Source organism: Sesamum indicum, linkage group LG6 (assembly GCF_026168435.1).
Source record: "Sesamum indicum cultivar Baizhima isolate 11 linkage group LG6, ASM2616843v1, whole genome shotgun sequence".
Lineage (NCBI taxonomy): Eukaryota > Viridiplantae > Streptophyta > Magnoliopsida > Lamiales > Pedaliaceae > Sesamum > Sesamum indicum.
The window spans coordinates 867,496-888,830 of NC_142662.1; the positions used below are offsets into that span (position 1 = coordinate 867,496).

A 21,335-nucleotide genomic window follows, 5' to 3' on the forward strand; every position below is an offset into this window, starting at 1 on the left:
GAGAACATAGAATAGCCCGAGCCATTTGAAGCCCAGACAGACGTAGAGCCAAGTGGCTACACCCTAAACGTCCATGCAGAATGAAAAAAATGTTGCCACTTCACCTAAAAGATAGGAAAAGAGATAATCACGGCACCCAATCTGTTGGGACACATGGCGACACAATAGGGAAAATAGAGTTTGTTCCTAGACAAATCGCAACCACGCAGTCAAAGCCACGAGTATATATCCTAACAACGCCTACTTATACATAGCAGACCTCAACTCATATTTTGGTAAGTTGAGTGTTACATTATGTACACATAAACTGCACAGTTATTTTTTATTGATCTTTATGCTATCTTTCCACTATTAATATATTACTAACTTAAGTATCGAAGTGTTAACGTCTCGTCTGTATTCACTAAAACCAAACTATTTTTGTCGCATCAATATTGGTACCTTATAAGTTTATTACTAAATGCTCATATGCGCCGTGAATCGCCCATCCTTAGCAGATGGCTCCTAGGACCTGCTTGGGCCTTTCAGCATTAAAAGCCATCCTCAATTTACATCGTGGGCCTGCTTCCACTATGTCTTGAAATGCATTCACCAAATAATATATTATAGCCCACATCGATATTTATTAATATTAAAATATTCAAATATAATAAAAACATTTCAAAAAGTTAACCACAGGAAATGAATTATTCAACTGTTTTTTTTTTGGGGGGGGGGGGGGGGGGGTCAAAGAAGAAATCATACGATTTAGGAAAAAGTAGGGGGAAAGCATAATAAAGATAGTGATGATTTGACAAATATTTTGGAATTTTGCATCCACCGACGCTAACGGAAAGGACACCTCAAGAGTCAACGGGAGAATAAAGTCCATCAAAGAGCAACGGCTAGAAATCCGAACGTTGACGGCGTTAATTATGACATCAATTTAGATATACTAATTGTAGAAAAAATAACACTTTTCGTTCCACAATATAAACTCTTTTTACTTTATATTTTATTAATTATAAGATTTTCATTTTTTATTCCTTAATTTCTAAAAAGTAACAATTGTTTGTACCATAGCACATTTTTATTAGATATTTTAATAAAAAATGTCATGTGGGTAGCACGTTGCTGTTAGGATCTTTGCACTTTTGATCCAATTAATTATTTGATTCTCACTTTTGGTCCCATAACTTTAGAGCAGTATTACTTTTTGTAATATGCACTTAACAACTACATGACCTTTTTTTATAGAATATTTAACGAAAAAGTGATATGGAACCATAAGTATTATATTTTTAAAGTTACGGGACCATAAATGGGAACATCGTAATCAATGAGACCAAAAGTAAAAATACTCTAAGTCACGGAACGAAAATACAATTTTCCCTTGGTATGATATTCATATAATTTTTTAGGTTTTAACTTTGTTGCAGGAAGTGTTATTTGTCAGATATTATACATGATAAAGTAACATGTACTTAAAAAAAATTAACTTGGTATGCAATAAATAAATGTACAAAAATACCCTTACAAGACATCCTTAAATATATCCTTTAGGCCTATAAATGTAATTTGACTTGGCAAATAATAACTACCAAAATCTAGCTTCCATTAATTTTTAGTTTAATTTTATTTATTGATTATATTATATATATATATATTATTTTTCTATCACAAATACATTATTGCAATCAAATATATAAATATTACTTTCTTGTAAATTGTGTACATGTATCGAGTATGTCCGACTGCAATTACTATGTATTGAAGATGTAACCCCAGAGTATGCAACTTAGGTGACAAAATATTTATTGATAAAAGTACCAAGAGATTAACCTATTCACAAGATACCAACTATCAAATTTATCATTGAGTGTGACAGACTGCTAGTTTAAAGAATAAGTGTTCTACTGAATTCATAGTGTGTAGAGAAAATATAAATACTTATAAATTATTCACGCATATTGATCGCAAGGACTCCATCTAGGTATTCCGAAATGATCAAGATGCCTCAAATTTTAACTATGGCTATAACTTTTATACCTCAATGGGCTTTGGATCCATACATAAAAATATTCGGATTGTATTGACCTAAGTCTGATCTAAAATGGTATAGTCAAGATTGCATTAGTGGTTCGTGTGAAATGGTACAACTCGACCACACTTGAAAGTGTATGCCCGACATGCTTCAAGTATCATTAGTTGGGATAATTACACTCTCCTCCCCTTAAGTTTGGTGTAATTATACGTAAACCACTCATGGTTTGAAAAATTATATATAGCACCTCTTAGGTTTGCTTTGTCTAGCAAATAAGTTCCTCAATTAATAAAAATTTACCAAATTTATTCTAGGTCAAAATCTTTTCATAATCAAATTAACCTTATACATCTTCACACGTTAATGCATGTGAGGAGGTATATCTTCACCATTATAGGGGTAGTTTAGTTAGAAAAACTTATTTAATCTACAATAAGTCAATTGAGAATTTATAAAATTTCATTCAATTTTTTGTTAGTATCAACAAATCTAGTGAATTTTGATGAATGAATAAACCTATTTGTTAAATGAAAGCAAATTTTAGGAGTACTAAATATAATTTTCCAAACTTCAAAAATTTTATGGGTAATTATATCAATCTAAAAAGAAAAGTGTAAATATTCCTACTTTTTATTCCCCTAACTTAGGATGGCAACACAATAGGGTTGGGGGAGGGGGGGTTATGCCCGAATTGGAGACCCGCCCAATTAAGAAAACCCTGCCTTGCCAAACCCGAGACCCGCCCCCCACCCGACCGGGTCATAAATTATTGGCCCCGAACCCACTAAAAGAAGTATCGTAACCATCCTATCCCAGTCCAGAAGGGTCTAAATCGGGGTTCAAACTGTCCTGATCTGATTCCCTTTCTATCTAACTTTTCTTAAGAGCTTAAACAACAGAGCCTTCCCAAAGTTGTTTTTATGCTTGCGGGACCTCTATGGTGGTTATTTAAAAATTAGTGGACCTACTTCTGGATTTACTAGACTACCTATTTCAAAACAAATTAGGGTAGATTACAACAAATTTTTTTATATTTTGTATAATTATAAATACTCTTTTATTATTTGAAAAGTTATCAATACCTTAATAATCGTCTAATCATTAGCTCAATGTATCAGTGTTTTTTATTTATTTTTTGTGGTAAACTAATGACAAAAATAATGATAAAGTATTTATAATTATGATAAATTTCAAGAATGCTCGTGGTAATTTATCGAATAAATTAATGTAAACATGAATTAGGATTCATTTATTTGATAATGTTTGATGGCATGAAATAATTACTCTAAGATTTATCCGTTTTCTAACGGATAGTTAATCATGGGAAAGACCACCTTTTTTACTGTCTTGTTGTGCAAACAAACGTTTGCAAGTTTTTGTCAAGGTAAATAATAACAATTCAATTATTACTTTCATCGTTTTGCTCTTTTTCACTTTTACTGTTATACCATAGTTCATCAGGAAAGAAAAATATGAATATATATATATATATATATATGTGTGTGTGTGTGTTTGAGATCTGCAGCTGTTCCTCAGAAACCTTATAATATAGTACTTTCTTAGATTCATTCACGCTGTCCTGTCTCTTACCCTTCTTCCATTTCCACTTTCTCTTTTTACTTCCATTATAGTACAGTAATACATTATTTTCTTACACTACCACAGATTGAAAAGTTTAAGAAAAGAAAAGAGAGAGAAAGTGAAACTTTCTTCTCTCCAATCTGGCCTTTTTTGGAGAGTTGAGCTCAAACAGTCAAGCAGTGAATCCTGTACATACAACACCTATATATATGTATATATATACACACATACTCACATTTTTCTTGTCAGCTCAGCTGCTTTCTTTCCTTTGTCCAAAGTAAGAAATGCACACTTCTGCAGCTTTTTCACACACAAACACACACAACAGTACACATTCTTGCTTTATGATTCACTACTAGCACAACTGTAGATGCAATATACATACAAAAGAAGAGAAGAGGAGAGGAGAAGAAGCTACAAACTTGTTAATTTAGAGACTGAAACATGAAAATGAGTTCAATTTCAAGGTTGGGTTTTTGGGTGTGCATGGTGGTGGTGGTTCTTGGATGTGGGGTGGTGGAGTGTAGTGTCACTTATGACAGAAAGGCCCTAATCATCAATGGGCAAAGAAGAATTCTCATTTCTGGTTCCATACATTACCCCAGAAGCACTCCTGAGGTACTAAAGCTGAAATCCTTTATATATATATTTTATACAATGCGACTTCTTTGTTGAATGAATTTTCTTGTGTGGAGCTTTTAATGGATGTTTTGTGGTTTAGATGTGGGAAGATCTGATAAACAAGGCTAAAGAAGGAGGTCTGGATGTGATTGACACCTATGTGTTTTGGAATGTTCATGAGCCCTCTCCTGGCAACGTACTTCTTTCTCTTCATTTGTTTTCTGTAATTGTTGGTTTTTTGCCTGTTTTTCTTTTGGTTGTTGAAATTGAGCTGAATGGTTGTATCTTTCTGAATGTTGTTTGTGGGTTTCAGTATAATTTTGAAGGGAGATACGATTTGGTGAAGTTTGTGAAGACAATTCAGAAAGCAGGGCTGTATGCTCATCTCCGGATTGGACCTTATGTTTGTGCAGAGTGGAACTTTGGGTAAAACTTAGGCTATATGCTCATCTCAGTACCAAAACATACACAGTTTACAGAAAATTCTTGATGAATCCCGGGCTGATCACTGCCCAGCACCAGTGTATTAGTACCGTTTATGGGTTCCATGAAAATGATGGATATGTGATCGTCCGGGATAGCCAAGAGTGACCTGATATACACTGTCACAGAGTTCTACATTCTTGTGTCATGTCTTAGTTGCTTAATTGTTTATCTTTCATTGAGCTTGTTTTGTTCCTTTGGCTGCTTCATGTGTAGGGGATTACCTGTTTGGTTGAAATTTGTACCAGGGATTAGCTTCAGGACAGATAATGAGCCGTTCAAGGTTACAATTCCCACCTTTTGCTGCTTCTTCTTGAGAGGGTATCGCAGTATTGAGGGGATACGATTTGTAGTTGTTAATGGCAAAATCATTGTTAATAGCCTTTAGTTCTGCTGAATTACTTCTCCACTATTGCTTATGATTACCATAATATGTTTTGATGATTTCGCGGTTTGGCAGATGGCTATGAAAAGATTCACCAAGAAAATTGTCAATATGATGAAGACCGAAAATCTGTATGAATCTCAGGGTGGCCCCATTATACTTTCCCAGGTGCAGTTTTCAGCTATTCGTTTCTGTTTGTTGTTCATCACTCTACCATTCTCTTATTTGCTATGGCAAGAATTAAGGGTTCCCCTATGGCATTACTGAATCCTGGCTTGTGTGTTGCACAGATTGAGAATGAATACGGTCCACAAGCAAACTTACTTGGTGCTCCTGGCCGTCAATATGTGACTTGGGCTGCAAACATGGCTGTTGGACTAGATACTGGGGTTCCATGGGTGATGTGCAAGGAAGACGACGCCCCAGATCCTGTGGTGAGCAAATCCTTAAAGCATAAATCAGCTTTTTTATTCAATCATTTCCATCAAGTATTCTCGTTGTAGTTTTTGCTAGACCTCCATTGGCAACATTAGTAGGAAGAAATATAGTGAAAAGGGAGAATTTCCTCAATCATAGCTGTTTTACTCGTGTAGAAACTTGGCAATTGAAGAATATATTTTAGTTCTGAATCTGTGTATATTGAGCATTCATATCTCTTTGCTGCTATGATTGGTAGATTAACACATGCAACGGCTTCTATTGTGATGCTTTCTCCCCAAACAAACCTTACAAACCGATGATCTGGACTGAGGCTTGGACTGGCTGGTTAGTGCTATTTTCTTTTGCTCTTATCTTGTTCATTCACACTAGTAGAAGCCCATCAGCACAAATACCTTTTATAATCTTTTCTCCTAAATCAACAACTAGGTTTACAGAATTTGGTGGTCCGGTTCACCAGAGGCCGGTCGAGGATTTGGCATTTTCTGTAGCTAGATTCCTACAAAAGGGAGGCTCGTTTGTTAACTACTACATGGTTTGTTTTCATGGTTTCTGGTTTATGAAAATTTTACGATACTTATATTTTCGTAATTATCTGGGGAAAATGACATGCTTTTTGCAAAAACTGAGATCATTACGCCATGTGAACAGTATCATGGAGGCACAAACTTCGGCCGTTCTGCTGGGGGCCCTTTCATCACTACAAGTTATGATTATGACGCTCCAGTTGATGAATATGGTAATACAAATCCACTGGAGCTCTTTTCTGCTCTTGCAAATATCATATCTCGGAATATATGCATGTTTTGCCGTCGGTGAATGATGTTTAAACTTGAACCCAATTGAAAAATTGCTTCTTTAACTTGATAGGTTTGATACGACAGCCTAAATACGGTCATATGAAAGAGCTTCATAAAGCTGTTAAACTATGCGAGAGAGCTCTGGTTTCAGCAGATCCCACCGTGACTTCATTAGGAAGCCTTCAAGAGGTTTCCCCTCTATTTGCTTATGCCATCGTGATTCTCAATAACTGTCCTCTGAACATTTGAAATTTTTTCAGGCTTACGTGTACTCTTCAGAATCAGGAGATTGTGCGGCATTTCTTTCAAATTATGATACTAACACTACAGCAGGAGTCATGTTCAATAACATGCATTATAGCCTGCCTCCTTGGTCTATAAGCATCCTTCCGGACTGCAAGAATGTAGTCTTCAATACAGCCAAAGTAAGTAGTCTTAAAGAAATCCGGGATCAACAACTACATCGAATCTTGTAATATATGCGAATTCGGAGTAAAATAACATGTTTGTCTGAACGACAGGTTGGAGGTCAGACGTCGCAGATGGAAATGCGACCTACTGATACTGAAATATTCTCATGGGAAACATATAATGAAGATTTATCTTCTTCAGATGACAGCTCAACATTCTCTACACTCGGTCTCTTGGAACAGATAAATGTCACGAGAGATTCTAGTGATTATCTTTGGTACACAACTAGGTGAGCTGATATATCTGACTGAGTCACTGACTTAATATGCATATTCTGTGTTACCTTGTTTCTAATCCTGTGCCAGATATCTCACTTTTTCCTATGTCCACAATCTTGTCGATGCTTTTCCTCTTATATATAGCTTTTCAATTTGCTGTTGATCTTCAACCAGAATCATCACATAGGAGGTTAAAGCTGTGGATGGCAACAGGGTCGGTTTGAGAGAAACTAAGACGACCTGTCCCACCTCATCTCATACTCAACTTGAGACCTGACCCTCCCTAAACCCTGACCCTACAAGTTGGAGCTAGCCAACCCATTGGACAGACTTTATACTTTAAAAAATACATATAGACATCTTAACCGGGTTTAGGGTGGAATGAACAAGACAAACATGACTGATCCAAAGTTATTACAAACACAAAAACCCATAACTGACTTATAGGCTGAAGACCCTGCCCATTCGGATTGGTACCGTTAACTCCATCCCACTGCCATCACTACTTAAAGCATTGTTCAGAGCATAACTGAGAACTAAAGAATCCTTTTCTAGCATGCTAGTGGTATTTGCTTAATCACCATCCAATCAAACTCAGATAATCTCAAAATGCCTTTATGATTGAAAATCTCCTACTTATGCAAGTTTTTTTACCCCACCGACACAGTTACAATGTTGAGTTTTTCTCTCTTGATTTGCAGTGTTGACATTAGTCCATCAGAGTCTTTCTTGCGAGGTGGGGAGCTCCCAACTCTTATTGTTCAGTCAAGTGGACACGCTTTGCATGTCTTTGTGAATGGAGAACTTTCTGGTAGACAATCACTGCATTCATTCCAATGACTTCCATATTTACAATATATTGTCTTACTTCATGCTTAAGCTAATCTTTGTACAAATTAATTGTCTTGTCCAGGTTCTGCTTTTGGGACGATGGAGAAGAGGAGATTTACATTTACAGGGAAAGTTAATCTACGTTCTGGATCGAATAAGATTAGTCTCCTGAGTGTGGCTGTCGGACTTCCAGTTAGTTCTAAGTCCTCGCTCTATACTTCCATCACGAGTTCTAACTTCATATGCACATAGTAACATCATTAGTTTCTATTCGGACAGATTTTGTTAATTCTCTAACTTAACATCTTTTTTATTGTAGTACATTGGCGGACACTTTGAGACATGGAACACCGGCATCTTGGGTCCAGTTGCATTGCGGGGACTTGATCAGGGAAAATGGGATTTGTCTTGGGCAAAATGGACATACCAGGTTTTACCTCCGACATCTCAACTTCCCACCAATGCATATTTTGGTCTAAGAAACATTCTCATTAATATCTCTTAAGCAGGTTGGCCTTAAGGGAGAAGCCATGAATCTTGTCTCTCCAAGCAGTGTTTCTTCAGTTGACTGGACGAAGGGTTCACTTGTTGCACAAAAACAGCAGCCGCTAGCATGGCATAAGGTACAATCCTCAAGGAACTCAACAATATGTAGGGCTTTATTTGGTTTTATTTTTTTTGAAGTGGTTTTCTTTGTTTCCCAGAGATAGACAGAGGAAGATAAACTTACGTGTACATGCTTCAGAGTTTTTAGTATGTTCGGTTTAATATTTTGTATTAGTGTTGAACTAAGTGTCTTGCAAAAACACTGGCCAATATTCGTGGCTTTTGGCTATCAAAGAAGGTTATTTTTTCTAATAGCTTGTCGCTCAGACAGCAAAAGAATGACACCAAGACGAGCATTATGGATCTAAACTATTTTGCAACATTTTGCAGGCTTATTTTAGTGCACCTGATGGAGACGAACCGCTGGCTTTGGACATGAGTAGCATGGGCAAAGGCCAACTATGGGTTAATGGTCAGAGTCTTGGAAGATACTGGACTGCATATGCTGCTGGTGATTGCAGCGGTTGTAGTTACACGGGGATTTTCAAGCCTCAAAAGTGCCAAGTCGGATGTGGACAACCAACTCAGAGATGGTAAGAAACGTTTTTTACTTTATTTCATTGTTTATTTCTACAATCATCATTTTGGAATATTCGTAGAGTTCATTTTATTCTCACGTAAACTTCCCTGAACAAGAAAATGTATTATTCAAAATCATATTTCAGTTCAATAGTTTTAGTTGAAGTATTTTAAAAATAGTTGGGTTTCATGAAATCTACTTATGGAAGTGGTGGAGGTAGTAGAAATAAGAATATGTGATATTTATGTTGGAAAAATAGTAAAAATATAGAGTGAGATGTGTGTTACCAAATAGTGGAAAATAAAATTGTGTAGTATTTGGGAATGGAAAGACAAACAAAAATCCAGTTCTAAGTCTCCAAGAACTTGTAATAGTATTATGGATCAATACAGAAGACACCAAAACTCAAAGAAACAGAAGAATTTGGTGAAGTGACTGAAGGAAATGCTGGCAGGTACCATTTACCACGGTCTTGGTTAAAACCAACTCAGAATCTCTTGGTACTTTTTGAAGAAATCGGAGGCGATCCCACGAGAATCATTCTCGTGAAGAGATCAGTGACGAGCGTTTGTGCAGATGTCGCTGAGTATCACCCGAATATCAAGAACTGGCAGGTGGAGAGCTATGGAAAAATGGAAGAGTTTCGCAAGCCAAGAGTTCACCTTCATTGTGGCCCCGGACAGTCCATTTCTTCCATCAAGTTTGCTAGCTTCGGGACTCCACTAGGAACCTGCGGGAGCTTTCAACAAGGAACTTGCCATGCTCCTACCTCATACACTGTCTTAGCAAAGGTACTTTCTGTTTTCCTGTAAAGACAAAAGATTATATCGGAATACAATATTGTCGAACGTCTGAACCCCTTGGCCTCTTTGAATCTTGCAGAAGTGCATCGGGCAGCAGAGATGCTCAGTTACTATATCAAATCGTAACTTTGGGCGAGATCCGTGTCCCAACATATCAAAGCGGTTGTCAGTTGAAGCGATATGTGCCCCTTTGGATTAATATATAGCCATAATAGTGTAAGCAAAGAAAGAGAGAGACTGAAGGGAAGTATCACTGAAGAGATAGTCATATAGCCATTTTTCATGCACACAACCATTGGTTCTTTAATTCCATGTAGATTTACTCACCTAGTGTCTAAATGCATTATTAGATTGGTTAATTAGTTTTGTGAATTATGGGACTTCAAAATGTAAGTTTCATGATGTATGTTAAACCTTAGTTGTTTTTCAGTTTAGATTTTTTAATTGCAAATTGGTTTGTACATTTGGTATTTTAGTTCACATATACATGTTATGTGCATGAACTCTGACTACAGATGAATTGAATTTTACATGCGTGGCATGTATGTATGAAGTGAAATATGAGATATAATACCAATTTACAATAGAAGATTTGAGCGGCTTATGATTATTATTTTTTGTATCTTTTTTATAGAAGGAAACATGTATTGTTCTTAGTGGGAATCCTGCCCTTCAATTTTATTTGCCTTCTTTGGTGTTGTTGGTGAGCATAGACATGAACTGTGTATTCTCACTGTAATTTAATTTCCATTAAACACTGGACTGCTAATTTTATATGGTTGGATCAGAGGTATCAGATACCCTAAGGACAAAGACACAGGTCCTATGCTTTTTACCTTGAGAACACAAAGGTAAAAGACACTGTAAATTTGAGATTAAACCTGTAACCACATAAATGCAATAATTATAAAATTACAAGATTCTCCAAATAATTATAAAATTACAAAATAATTACAAAAACATCTATCTGATTATTGTGATATTTATATGATTTGATTTTAAAGAGATTTTCTCCATTTTTTATTATTAATTCAGAGTGAAGGTTATCCCCGTGAATATATTGCTGAACCACATAAATGTTAGTTTTGTGTTTTTCTCTTGAGATATCTGCAATTCTGACAAATGTAAAAGGCAAGTACAATAAAATAGGATGCATAGCCACCAAAGTAAGCATTTTATTTATGAAATTAATAGTCAACATGTAGTTGGTGGGGCAAGAGGTATAATAAATACTTTGGTCTAACTGAGCCCACTAAATAATAGCATATTAAGGACTATAATCTCTTTGACATAAGATATTTCTAGGCAGTAACTGAGCCCATGTGCTTAGCAAGAGTCTGCTGCAGCTCTTCTTTCTTCGCTCCAACAACCCTGTCCAAGATTTTCCCTTCTTTGAGGAAAATGAAGGTTGGCATTGCCTCCACTGCCCAGTCACTAGCAACCGTCTGCAAAAGGAAATTTTTAGAGGGTATAAGTATCTCCATGGATTGTGGAAATTTTTAGAGGGTATAAGTATCTCCATGGATTGTGAAAAGAACTTTCCATGTTAAATCATACCCAACACATCTAAACAATGTAGAATTGCAGAAACCTCCACCAAAGGTTTAGACATAATATTGAAAAAACCCTCGATCTTTTTTAAGATCAAGAAACCTTTTGCGGTAATATGTCCAAATCTCGGGATGTACTAGTATAATTTTTTCTTTAAAGAAAAAACCTCCTCAGGGTAAAAATTTAGATTCCTACTACTGAACTCATGCTGTTATTCATTTTCACTTTACCTTCAACTCATCCACGTCCACCTTCAAGAATGTCACGTTAGGCAATTTCTTAGCCAACTCGGCGAAAAATGGAGCAATGAAACGACAGGGTCCGCACCAGGAAGCAGTGAAATCCACAACTATCTGCATTAAGCAGAGACAAAAGAGTGAACACCGGGATCCTTTTCATTTCTCAAAGAATTTGAAGCACAACAATAACCTCACACCATGGCAAAGACGCAAGTTCGAATATATTTGGGTAAAACCTTAGTGATAAACCCCGCACGCACATATTTATATATATCACGTGTAGAAATCACCTTGTTATTACATGAAATTAGTCGTTATGTATCATGAACCAGATGAAAACAACTGAAACAAAATTCATGCACTTGAAGGGCATTCAGAAAACCGCTAATTCAAAGCAATAATAGCAGATCACAGTTTCCAAAATATGAAAATGGGATAAAGCCATAGATCACTGATTACGACCCAGTGCACTGAAAAAACAAGCAAATTAACTAAGAAAATGTTACAATACAAAGAATTGGGAGTGATAAAGCACAGACAGAGTTTGGGAAAAATCATTGTGTGTGCGTAGCACTCAAACAATTAAATATTACAAATCATTTCCTCATGAGAATTACTAAGATGATTCAAATGAGTATGTCATTATAAAGAACTACCACTATGTGAAATCAAATCTGTCACTGATTTATCCGAATATTCCACCTACATCTAAAACGTGCAGAAAAAATTATAAATAGAATTTTATGTGTCGATAATGCAGATGCGATTATTTAAATCCCCAAACCGAGAATTGACTAGAAAAGGCGATTGTTAATAAATATTTTGATGACATCCGATACAGAGATTATTTCTTTACAACAATATACATCATATGTAAAATAAAACTAAAACTTAGATCTCGAACATAAAATAAACAAAAGAATGAAACAAACAGATGCTCTGTTCAGAAATCACGCAAAAAATTTTTAAATCGCTGGATGAGAAAATCAAATCAAGCAGCATGATCCACCATTTGCAAACGAATCCGGGGGTAAAAAATCACCAAAATAATAATCATTAAAAAAAAGAATACCAGCTTCTTGCTATCATTTCCCTTCTGAAGCTGCTCGCTCCAGGCTTCAACGGTGTGGCAACCAATCACTTGTCCTTCAGAGTCCGACGTCGCCATTTCTTCTCTCTCTCTCTCTCTGTATCAAAATTTGATATGAAAACTTACCACACAAGAAAACAGTTAAGGATTTGTTGTGCGCGTGTGCATATATATATATATATATGTATGTATTGTATGTGCCAGCTGTACAACTATGTATGTATGGATTCTAATTTTACTTTATTGCCCTTTTAAATTTCTTCAATTATATTATTACTATTATTATCTTATGAGAATAATTGAATTAAGGTGTGTTTGGTAGTTTATAAAGTATTCTATTAATATTATTAGGGTAAATCATAAATTACTCCTCTAAAATTTGCTATAATTACAATACATACCCTATAATGAGCTGCCATGATATGGCATTTGTCAAAAGATTATTAATTTTAAAAAATATCTATAATTTTTAAATAATAAAAAAATATTTATAATTATGACGAACCTATGAGAACCCGTTGTAAATTATTCTTATTATTATTGAGTTGCATCACAAAATTCAATTTATGAAAAATTTTCCTTTTTTGTTAAATAAAGGGTTGGGAAAAGTATTATTTTAGTCTGTTAAGTATACCTAATTTTAATTTTAGTCCGATAACTATGTTCATTTTTGTTTAGATCCAGTAGCTTACGAAATTGCTTACTTTTAGTCATCTGTCAGATTTTCGGACAATACCCCTATGAGTGCATATGGACTAAAACTGCCTTTCAAAAGTTGCATAAGGGTAAAATTGTCCGAAAATCTGTCAAAGGACTAAAAGTAAATAATTTCGTAAGTTACTGGATCTAAACAAAAATGGACATAGTTATCGGATTAAAATTAAAATTAGGCATACTTAGCGGACTAAAATAATACTTTTCCCTGAAGGGTTAAATACATTCTTCACGTCTAAAGTACTCATTAATTACCCCCTAAACTAAAGAAACCTTTAATTACCCCCTTATTTTGTGATAATCCTTTAAATTAAACGAAAATAGCCAAAGTACCTTTAATTATTAATAATATGATATATTCACTTTAATGCCCATTTGACTTCAATATTTCTTCATTTATGATATTAATAAATTAATACTGGTTTAGTCACATATCGATAAGATCAATATTAGTACTTTTAAATTAAAATAAATTTTCAGACTCCTATTTGTGTATTACGCGAGATACAATTTTAATAAAAAAGATATTAGAAGCGGTTGTCGAACATACTGTTTTGGCACCCGAATGTCAACTGAGGTAATTTGAGGGTTTTTATTTTATTTTATTCTTTTTTGTCTTTTCATGTAGTACTTCAATTTTACCCCTCGACCTAAACTTGGGTCGAACACGTTAGGCCTGTCAATTAGTGTGCAATCTCTAGATCCAGACACATTTTGATAGTTACGACTCATATTCGTACATAATATTTTTACATTAGATCCAGACTTCAACATATATATATTGTAATAATTTTTTTGAATTTGGATAGAGCCTGATGCAAAAATGCATCTTATTCGTCAATTTAAAATTAGTGAATTTATAAACTTTTGCTAATTATCAGTTCCACTATTTATTTATATAAATCTAGTATTAATTTATAAATATCGTAGTTGAATAAACTTTTCAAATTGATTGATGTATATAATAATCGAGGGTATTAATGTGAATATATCATATTATTAATATTCAAGAATATTTTTGTTAATTTTTATTTAATTTAAAAGATTATCCAAATATAGGGAATAAATAAAAGATTTTTTTTAATTTAAATGGATGCAAAATGTATTTAATCCTTAAATAAATAATGTAATTTTGATCTTTAACGAATATGCTCTCACATTAATTTTTCGTATATGAACTGAACGTCTAAGTATATAAATTATACCGTATCAGTAGTGGGGTCCATATGATAGCAGTATTTAATATTTTTAAACTCGATTTATATAGAATTAAATGAGGTTGAATTCGGATCGATATTTAAATAATTAAGGATAAAATACACTTTGCCCGCTAAATTATTTTTGATATAATATTTACTTTCTTGAATTAATAAACGTAACACTTATTCTTTTGATTGGATAAAAATGACTCTCATATTTTAAATAATTATATTATTTTTAATATATTTTAGTATTTTGTACGTTAAATTATAATCAAATTATTTTCAAATTAAGTGTTTTTAATAAGTGAAAAATTTAAATTAAAACTGTTTTTAATAAGTGTTTTTTAAAAGAAATTGAAAAGTATATATATATATATATATATATATGTTTAACAAAAGTTAAATATTTTTAGAAAAAGTATTTTATCATATTTTTTAAAGAAAATATATTAAAAATTGATATATGATTACTCATTTTATCTGAAAAATAAATAGTTAATAAATTTATTATCAAATTAATAAAAACTTCTCATGATTTTTTTTTTTTGTGTATTTATTGTGTTCATTCATTACTTAACTTTGAGTCTATAAAATATAATAAAATTCAAACTATTTAACTTTAGTAATTATAATTTACTTTATTATAATTAAAAGATACTTTTTATGATTAAATTTTTTTAATTAAACTTAAAATGCAAAATTTTTAAAAAAAGAAATTCTTTGAACTAAATATATATAAATATATAATATAATATAAGGAAAATATTGTCCAAAAATTTAATTTTAGGGGATAAGTGTTATATTTGTTAGTTTAAGGGGGTAAATGTTACAACAAAAATAGTTTAGGAAGGCAAAGTGTATTTTGCTCAACATATTAATTATAGAGTAAATAAGTTTTTAATTAATTTTTTAGGAATTGATCTTTGGACTAATTACACTCCGCTCTTGTAAAGTTTGGTATAATTACACATGGACCCCTTATAGTTTAAAAAATTACATCTAGCACCTCTAAAATTTGCTTTCGTTAACAAATAAGTCATTTCGTTGGTCAAAATTTATCAAATTTGTTGTTATTAATAAAAAATAAAAAAAAATATATCTACTCACGATTGACTTATTATTAACTTAATTATCTCTTGATCTTTTTATTATTATAAAATTATGATTGTCCAAAAATATCAAATTTTATTTTATTCCAATATAGAAATTAATCCATTCAAACAATCCAAATGCACTTATATATTAGTGATGTGCATACAAATAGGTTGACCTAAAGAGGTCCAAACAATCTAAAAAGAAGAAAGAAATGAGAGGCCCGTGACATCCTAGGAGCCCAAGTCATGAGAGGCCCCAAAAAAAAAACTCGATAGAAGGCCTTGACAGGTGCCGTGGACAAGCCGTGGCCTTGGCATGTGCCCCCTAAAAACTAGATAGGCGGGCGACCTTGATAGGTGCCTCCTAGAAAGTAGACAAGCGGGTGGCCTTGGAGGGTGCCCCCTAGAAAACAGATTGGCAAAGGAAAAGAGGCTTGTTTCCTCAAGATCGGCCCATGAGGGAGGCTCGCCCCAAGGAGGAGCCCCCCACCCCAGAATCCGTCCAAGGATGAAACATGCAAGCTTGGCCAAAGAAGTAGGTCTAACACGAAGGCCTGTTGCATCTTTCTAAGGCCAGTCCGAATGGAGGAAGGTGCCCTCAAGAGGTTGGACTCTTCAACCTAAGAGGATTTTCCACCAGGTAGGAGTTTGCATAAAGAAGGAGTCCTCCTCCATCCAAAGACTTCCTGATTAAGGAACGGATAAGGTGCAACCGCATTCCTCTTGAATCCCGCCTTCCCCGCTAGGCATGCGGATCCGCTCTACCGAAACTCCTGTTATAGAGGGACTCATCCTCTATAAATAGGGAGGGTATCCCTCAACAGATAGTCCCCTTCCACACTCGAGAACTCCTCTTACTGCTGCTCTACTACTCTAATTCCATGCTCTTAGATATGGAATTCTCACTTTTATCATAATTTCTCATCATAATTTATCATCATAATTCATTCTTATATTCATCTATTCTTAAATTCGGAACTAACTTAAGCAACAAAGTGCTAACATTTTGTTTTGCAGGTCCTCTTTCTCAAGAGCTTTTACTCAACCAAATCCAATATCGACATCCAAGAACTTTGTACCTATGCTAAAATCATACGCATCAATTGACGCTATCTGTGGGAAACACAAATCTAAGACGTGAGATCAATGGGAGGAGTCCACACCTCCTTGGAGGATTCCCCTGAAAGAACGGTCCCCTCACGCTAGAGGATCTCCTACGATTGATTACTAACTCTGTTCAAGGCCCAACTTCATTGGTTCCATCATCATTATTATTTGGTTCTAATGTTCCACTAATTCAATTTTTAATGTGTAGGACGCCCCCTAGAAGAGCATGCGGGTATCCTTTTAAGAATAAGCCCTGCCCCGTGGCAGGTATCCCCCTAAAGAAAAATCCTACACCAAGGGGGCATCCCCCTCAACAAATAAATCTTTACATACCTACTTCCCTCAAGGAATACTTTTATTTTGATAATTTTGAAGATTTATTTTCCCATTTTCAATATGTTAACATATGTTTGCTTGTAGAGATTTTACAAAAAAGATATCACTATCATAAAAAGCCCTATCTTCTACACAGGCACAAAAGCCCTGTCTTCCACACAAGTACAAATGCCTCCTCCATGGAGGCTCCCCAAGCTCTCCTTCAGGCAGGCACTTAGGTCTTTTTTTGAGGGACTCGTAAGCTTTGCCCCGTGTAGGCACCTAAGTTCTCCTCCACAGAGGCATCTAAGCCTTGCTTCCAACGGACACCTTATTCTTTCTCCGATGAAATTCCTAGGTCTTTCTCTAAGAAGGGTCTCCTCTCTAATAAGCCCTCCTCCTAGGAGACACAATAACTTTGCTCCAGTCCCCTTCCACACTCGAGAACTCCTCTTACTGCTACTCTACTACTCTAATTCCATGCTCTTACATACGCAATTCTCACTTTTATCATAATTTCTCATCATAATTCATTATTATATTCATCTATTCTTAAATCCAGAACTAACTTAAGCATGTTTTATTTTGCCGGTCCTCTTTCTTAAGAGCTTTCACTCAATTAGCCCAAATTCAATATCGACATCCAATAACTTTGGACTCGTGCTAAAATCACACACATCAATTAGGTTGCCCAAAATATCCAAGATCGTGACATAAAGTGATTTTAGATTTAGATTTGCAAACACTCTAGCTGGTAAGTATATCTATACTATTATAAAGAAAAGAGATATTATATATATATATAAATATATAAAATGATAATTTTAACATTGACGTATTAATGTTTTACGATTTTAAAAATGCATAAGATAATTTATTTATTTGACTTTTAAATTTTATATTTAATTTAGTTATCTAATTAAAATATTTGTTTTATTTATAATATATATTTTAAAGCGTTAAATATTATTTATTATTTGCACACAAGATTGCATGTCTCAATGATTACCACTACACCAGACTCACCTAGGAGCACTAGATCATGGTTTTGATGCTTATGATCCACAAGAGATCCAACCCACGAATAGAGAGTCCAAAGGACACCCAACAACCCAATAACCCCACAAACAATGGAGGAGGGTAAGGGCCCATGGTATCCATGGAGGTAGCCCAGGAGCATGGCCAATAGAAAATGACTGGCATAAGGCCTACACTTAGCCACCCTCACGTAGCATATACCTGGTTAACTAAGTGTACCTCTTCACCAGCTTGGAGGACATGGTTCCAGGGAGTTTTCCCTAAAGTCTTGGACTCCTTGGCGGTTAGGACTCACTAGCGACTAAAAATCCTCATTGATTAAGGGTCTCTCCCAACTCGAAGATGAAAACACACCTAACAAGAAATAAAGGCGGATCACGGCTTGTCCAAATGGCCCTTATCCCCTTCTTTTTGAAGATGAAGGAAACGTGCAGAACCCATGGCAGGGGGACACTCCTCTATAAATACAGGTTTGTTCCCCAGGTGGGGGACTTTCTGGGCTTCTCAAATACCATTTTTCAATTGGCGTTATTTGTGGGTAACATAGAGTTGAAGACGTGAGATAACAATGAAGATTCTTAGCAATGTCGCAAGCAAGCAGAAAGTTGTGGAGTCACCTGGTAATGCCCAGGCTTTGCAAGTTGTTGCAGAAGCGTCCTTAGCCCCCATCTATGGAGTGCGATCCTAGCATCCTTGGTACTAGTACCACTTCTAAAGCTTGCAGATCCTGTGGCCGATCCCTCTAGACCAAGTACCTCCTTGGGTACTTCCTCAGGAGAGTTGTCCCCAGCCCTCCTGGGGGCCATCCAACAGATGATTTTGATGGCCATCTGAGAACAGGTGGCAGTACTGGTCCCCGCTCGCACAGTCATCCCATCTGTTGTGGACGCCCTACAGGAATACGTCAGAGGAGACACCCTCCCTCTGCGTTCCCAACGACAGGAGGATAGGGGACTCCCCCATCAGCCTAGCAGGAGTTTTCTCCACAATGGCTTGCGCATCTGGAGTGCCTGCAAAAGATCCTCTAAGACGCCAGTCCCAAATTATCGAGGCCCTTGCAAAGGAGCAGTACGGTGTCCCCTTCATAGAGGCAATAATAGCAGATAAACTCCCAGCAAATTGACGCACCCCAGCCATTGCTTAGTACAATGGTACACCTAACCCATAAGAGCATCTCTCACATTTTGAGAATGCAACCCTCTTACATAGGTATACGGATGGGATCAAATGTCGTATCTTTATCACCATATTCGTTAGGTTGGCTCAACAATGGTTCAACCAATTGCCCGTGGGAGCGATAGGAAGTTTTCAGGAGTTTTGATCCCTCTTTTTGCACCAATTTGCTAGTACTCGAAAGATAAAACTTAGCTTTTCTGCCCTGTGACAGAAGAAAAATGAACCTTTGAAGGAGTACTTACAGAGATTCAAACAACACTAGAGGTGCCCTAGCTACCCAAGAAGTGAAAACCAATGCTTTTTCTCAATGGCTCTTGGACGAAGACTTCTTTAAGTCTTTAGCTAAGAAACGCATCTCCAACTTTGATGCCCTCCTAGCTCCTGTTGCAAAATACATCAATATGGAGGATGTACAAGTCGCCAAAAAAGAATTTCATGGAGAGAAAACGAAGGAAATGAAGGAGGATGCCCTTCCAAGAAACCTCGAACTAGTTTTCGAGACAAGAAACCACTTTTTCAGAGAGTGAATGCAATATACACCCCATTGATGTGCCCATTACTCAAGCTCTTATGGTTGTAGAAGGCAAGGGTCTGCTAGCTCATCCTAAGTTGTCGAGGGATGGCCCTCACCACTCCAAATCTGACATATTTTGTTGTTTTTAAAATGATTATGATCATACCACCGAAGAATATCAGCACTTAAAGAATGAGATTGAAAAACTTATCTAAAATGGATATTTTCAGGAATACGTGTGGTGGGAGAAGGCTCAGGGACAAGATCCTATCAAAAGTAAGATGCTAATAAACCAAGGGAACCAAAAGCTTCTAGTCCGGAATTTTTCTCAGAGGAAAGGCATAAGGTTGTGTCCGGAGGTAGGGCCGAGATCAACGACCCCCTCCCCCATAAAGGAGTCATATGAATGATAGCAGAAAGAACCATTGGAGGCGATTCTCATCATGCTAGAAAGACGCAAGTGAGAGAAACATATGACATAACGATGAAGGAGGTACTGGATGTGGAGGCGATGGAGGACACCCCATCTCATCCAGTTCGAACAAGTAGAACGATGAAGACCTAAAACTTCTCAGGATGATTCTTTGGTCATCACAACATTATTAGCCAACAAGTAGGACGAATTTTCATAGATTTGGGGAATTCAACAGACATTATTTCGGGAAGTCTATGATTAGATGTAGTTGGGGGATATCCCCCTAGAAAGAGCAAATACATCTCTATACGGCTTCGCAGGAGAGGTAGTTCATCCACGAGGCATGATCTCACTCCCTTTAACTTTGGAAACTAGGTCCACAGAAAAAAAACATGTCTACTAAAATTTCTGGTGGTGGACATACCCTCTACGTACATGTTATCTTGGGGAGACCCACCCTCATTGCTTTCCAAGCTATAACCTCCACTTGTCATACGTTCTCTGCCCCTGGTGGCATAGGAGAAGTGCAAGGGGATCCCCTCCAATAACGCAAATGTTATGTAAAGACTGTGCGTAAGGGCAGAAGAGGAGCATAGATGAAGAGTCCAAGGAGGTACCCTTGAGAAACGCAGAAAGGATACCGAACTGGTGGAAGAGGCCAAGTAAGGTAAGGAGGCACCCGCCAAAGTTCAACTAGCTGAAATATTGTTGAGTATTGAACTCATACCTAGAAATCGAGAGAAAATTACTCGGATTGGTCCCAAATGGAGGCCACAGTTTGGGGAGAAGTAATCCAATGCCTGCAGCACAATATAGATATTTTCGCTTGGATCCATAGGACTTGGAAGGGATTGAACCAAGCATTATTACTCGCCACCTCAACATTGATCCCAATATCAAACCACTAAAGTAAATGAAAAGACACTTTCGACCTGAAAAGAATAAGATAATTCAAGCTGAAGTAGATAAGTTGATGGCGGGATGACACATCAGGAAAATACAGTTCTCTGAATGGTTGTCCAATGTGGTCCTGGTACCTAAACCCAAAAGGAAGTGGAGAATGTGCATTGACTTCAAGGACCTCAACAAAGCATGTCCTA

At 36.0% G+C, this 21,335-nt stretch overlaps 2 protein-coding genes across 2 annotated transcripts; one reads left to right on the forward strand and one right to left on the reverse strand.

The window, feature by feature from the left end:
* Nucleotides 1-3,552: 3,552 nt before the first annotated feature.
* Nucleotides 3,553-10,231, forward strand: BGAL3 (beta-galactosidase 3). The gene is made up of 19 exons (XM_011084861.3): nt 3,553-4,222; nt 4,326-4,421; nt 4,539-4,651; nt 4,925-4,991; nt 5,169-5,261; nt 5,384-5,527; nt 5,770-5,858; nt 5,961-6,066; nt 6,183-6,270; nt 6,402-6,520; nt 6,592-6,756; nt 6,853-7,031; nt 7,722-7,831; nt 7,934-8,043; nt 8,171-8,281; nt 8,361-8,474; nt 8,788-8,990; nt 9,432-9,768; nt 9,860-10,231. The coding sequence occupies exons 1-19, from the start codon at nt 4,049-4,051 to the stop codon at nt 9,977-9,979; spliced, it is 2,538 nt and encodes an 845-aa protein (XP_011083163.1). The 5' UTR covers nt 3,553-4,048; the 3' UTR covers nt 9,980-10,231.
* Nucleotides 10,232-10,935: 704 nt separating this feature from the next.
* Nucleotides 10,936-12,812, reverse strand: TRX1 (thioredoxin H-type 1). The gene is made up of 3 exons (XM_011084860.3): nt 12,643-12,812; nt 11,562-11,684; nt 10,936-11,225 (listed from the first exon to the last, which is right to left on the reverse strand). Exons 1-3 carry the CDS (start codon nt 12,736-12,738, stop codon nt 11,082-11,084), a joined length of 363 nt encoding a protein of 120 aa, XP_011083162.1. The 5' UTR covers nt 12,739-12,812; the 3' UTR covers nt 10,936-11,081.
* Between the last annotated feature and the right edge of the window lie 8,523 nt (nt 12,813-21,335).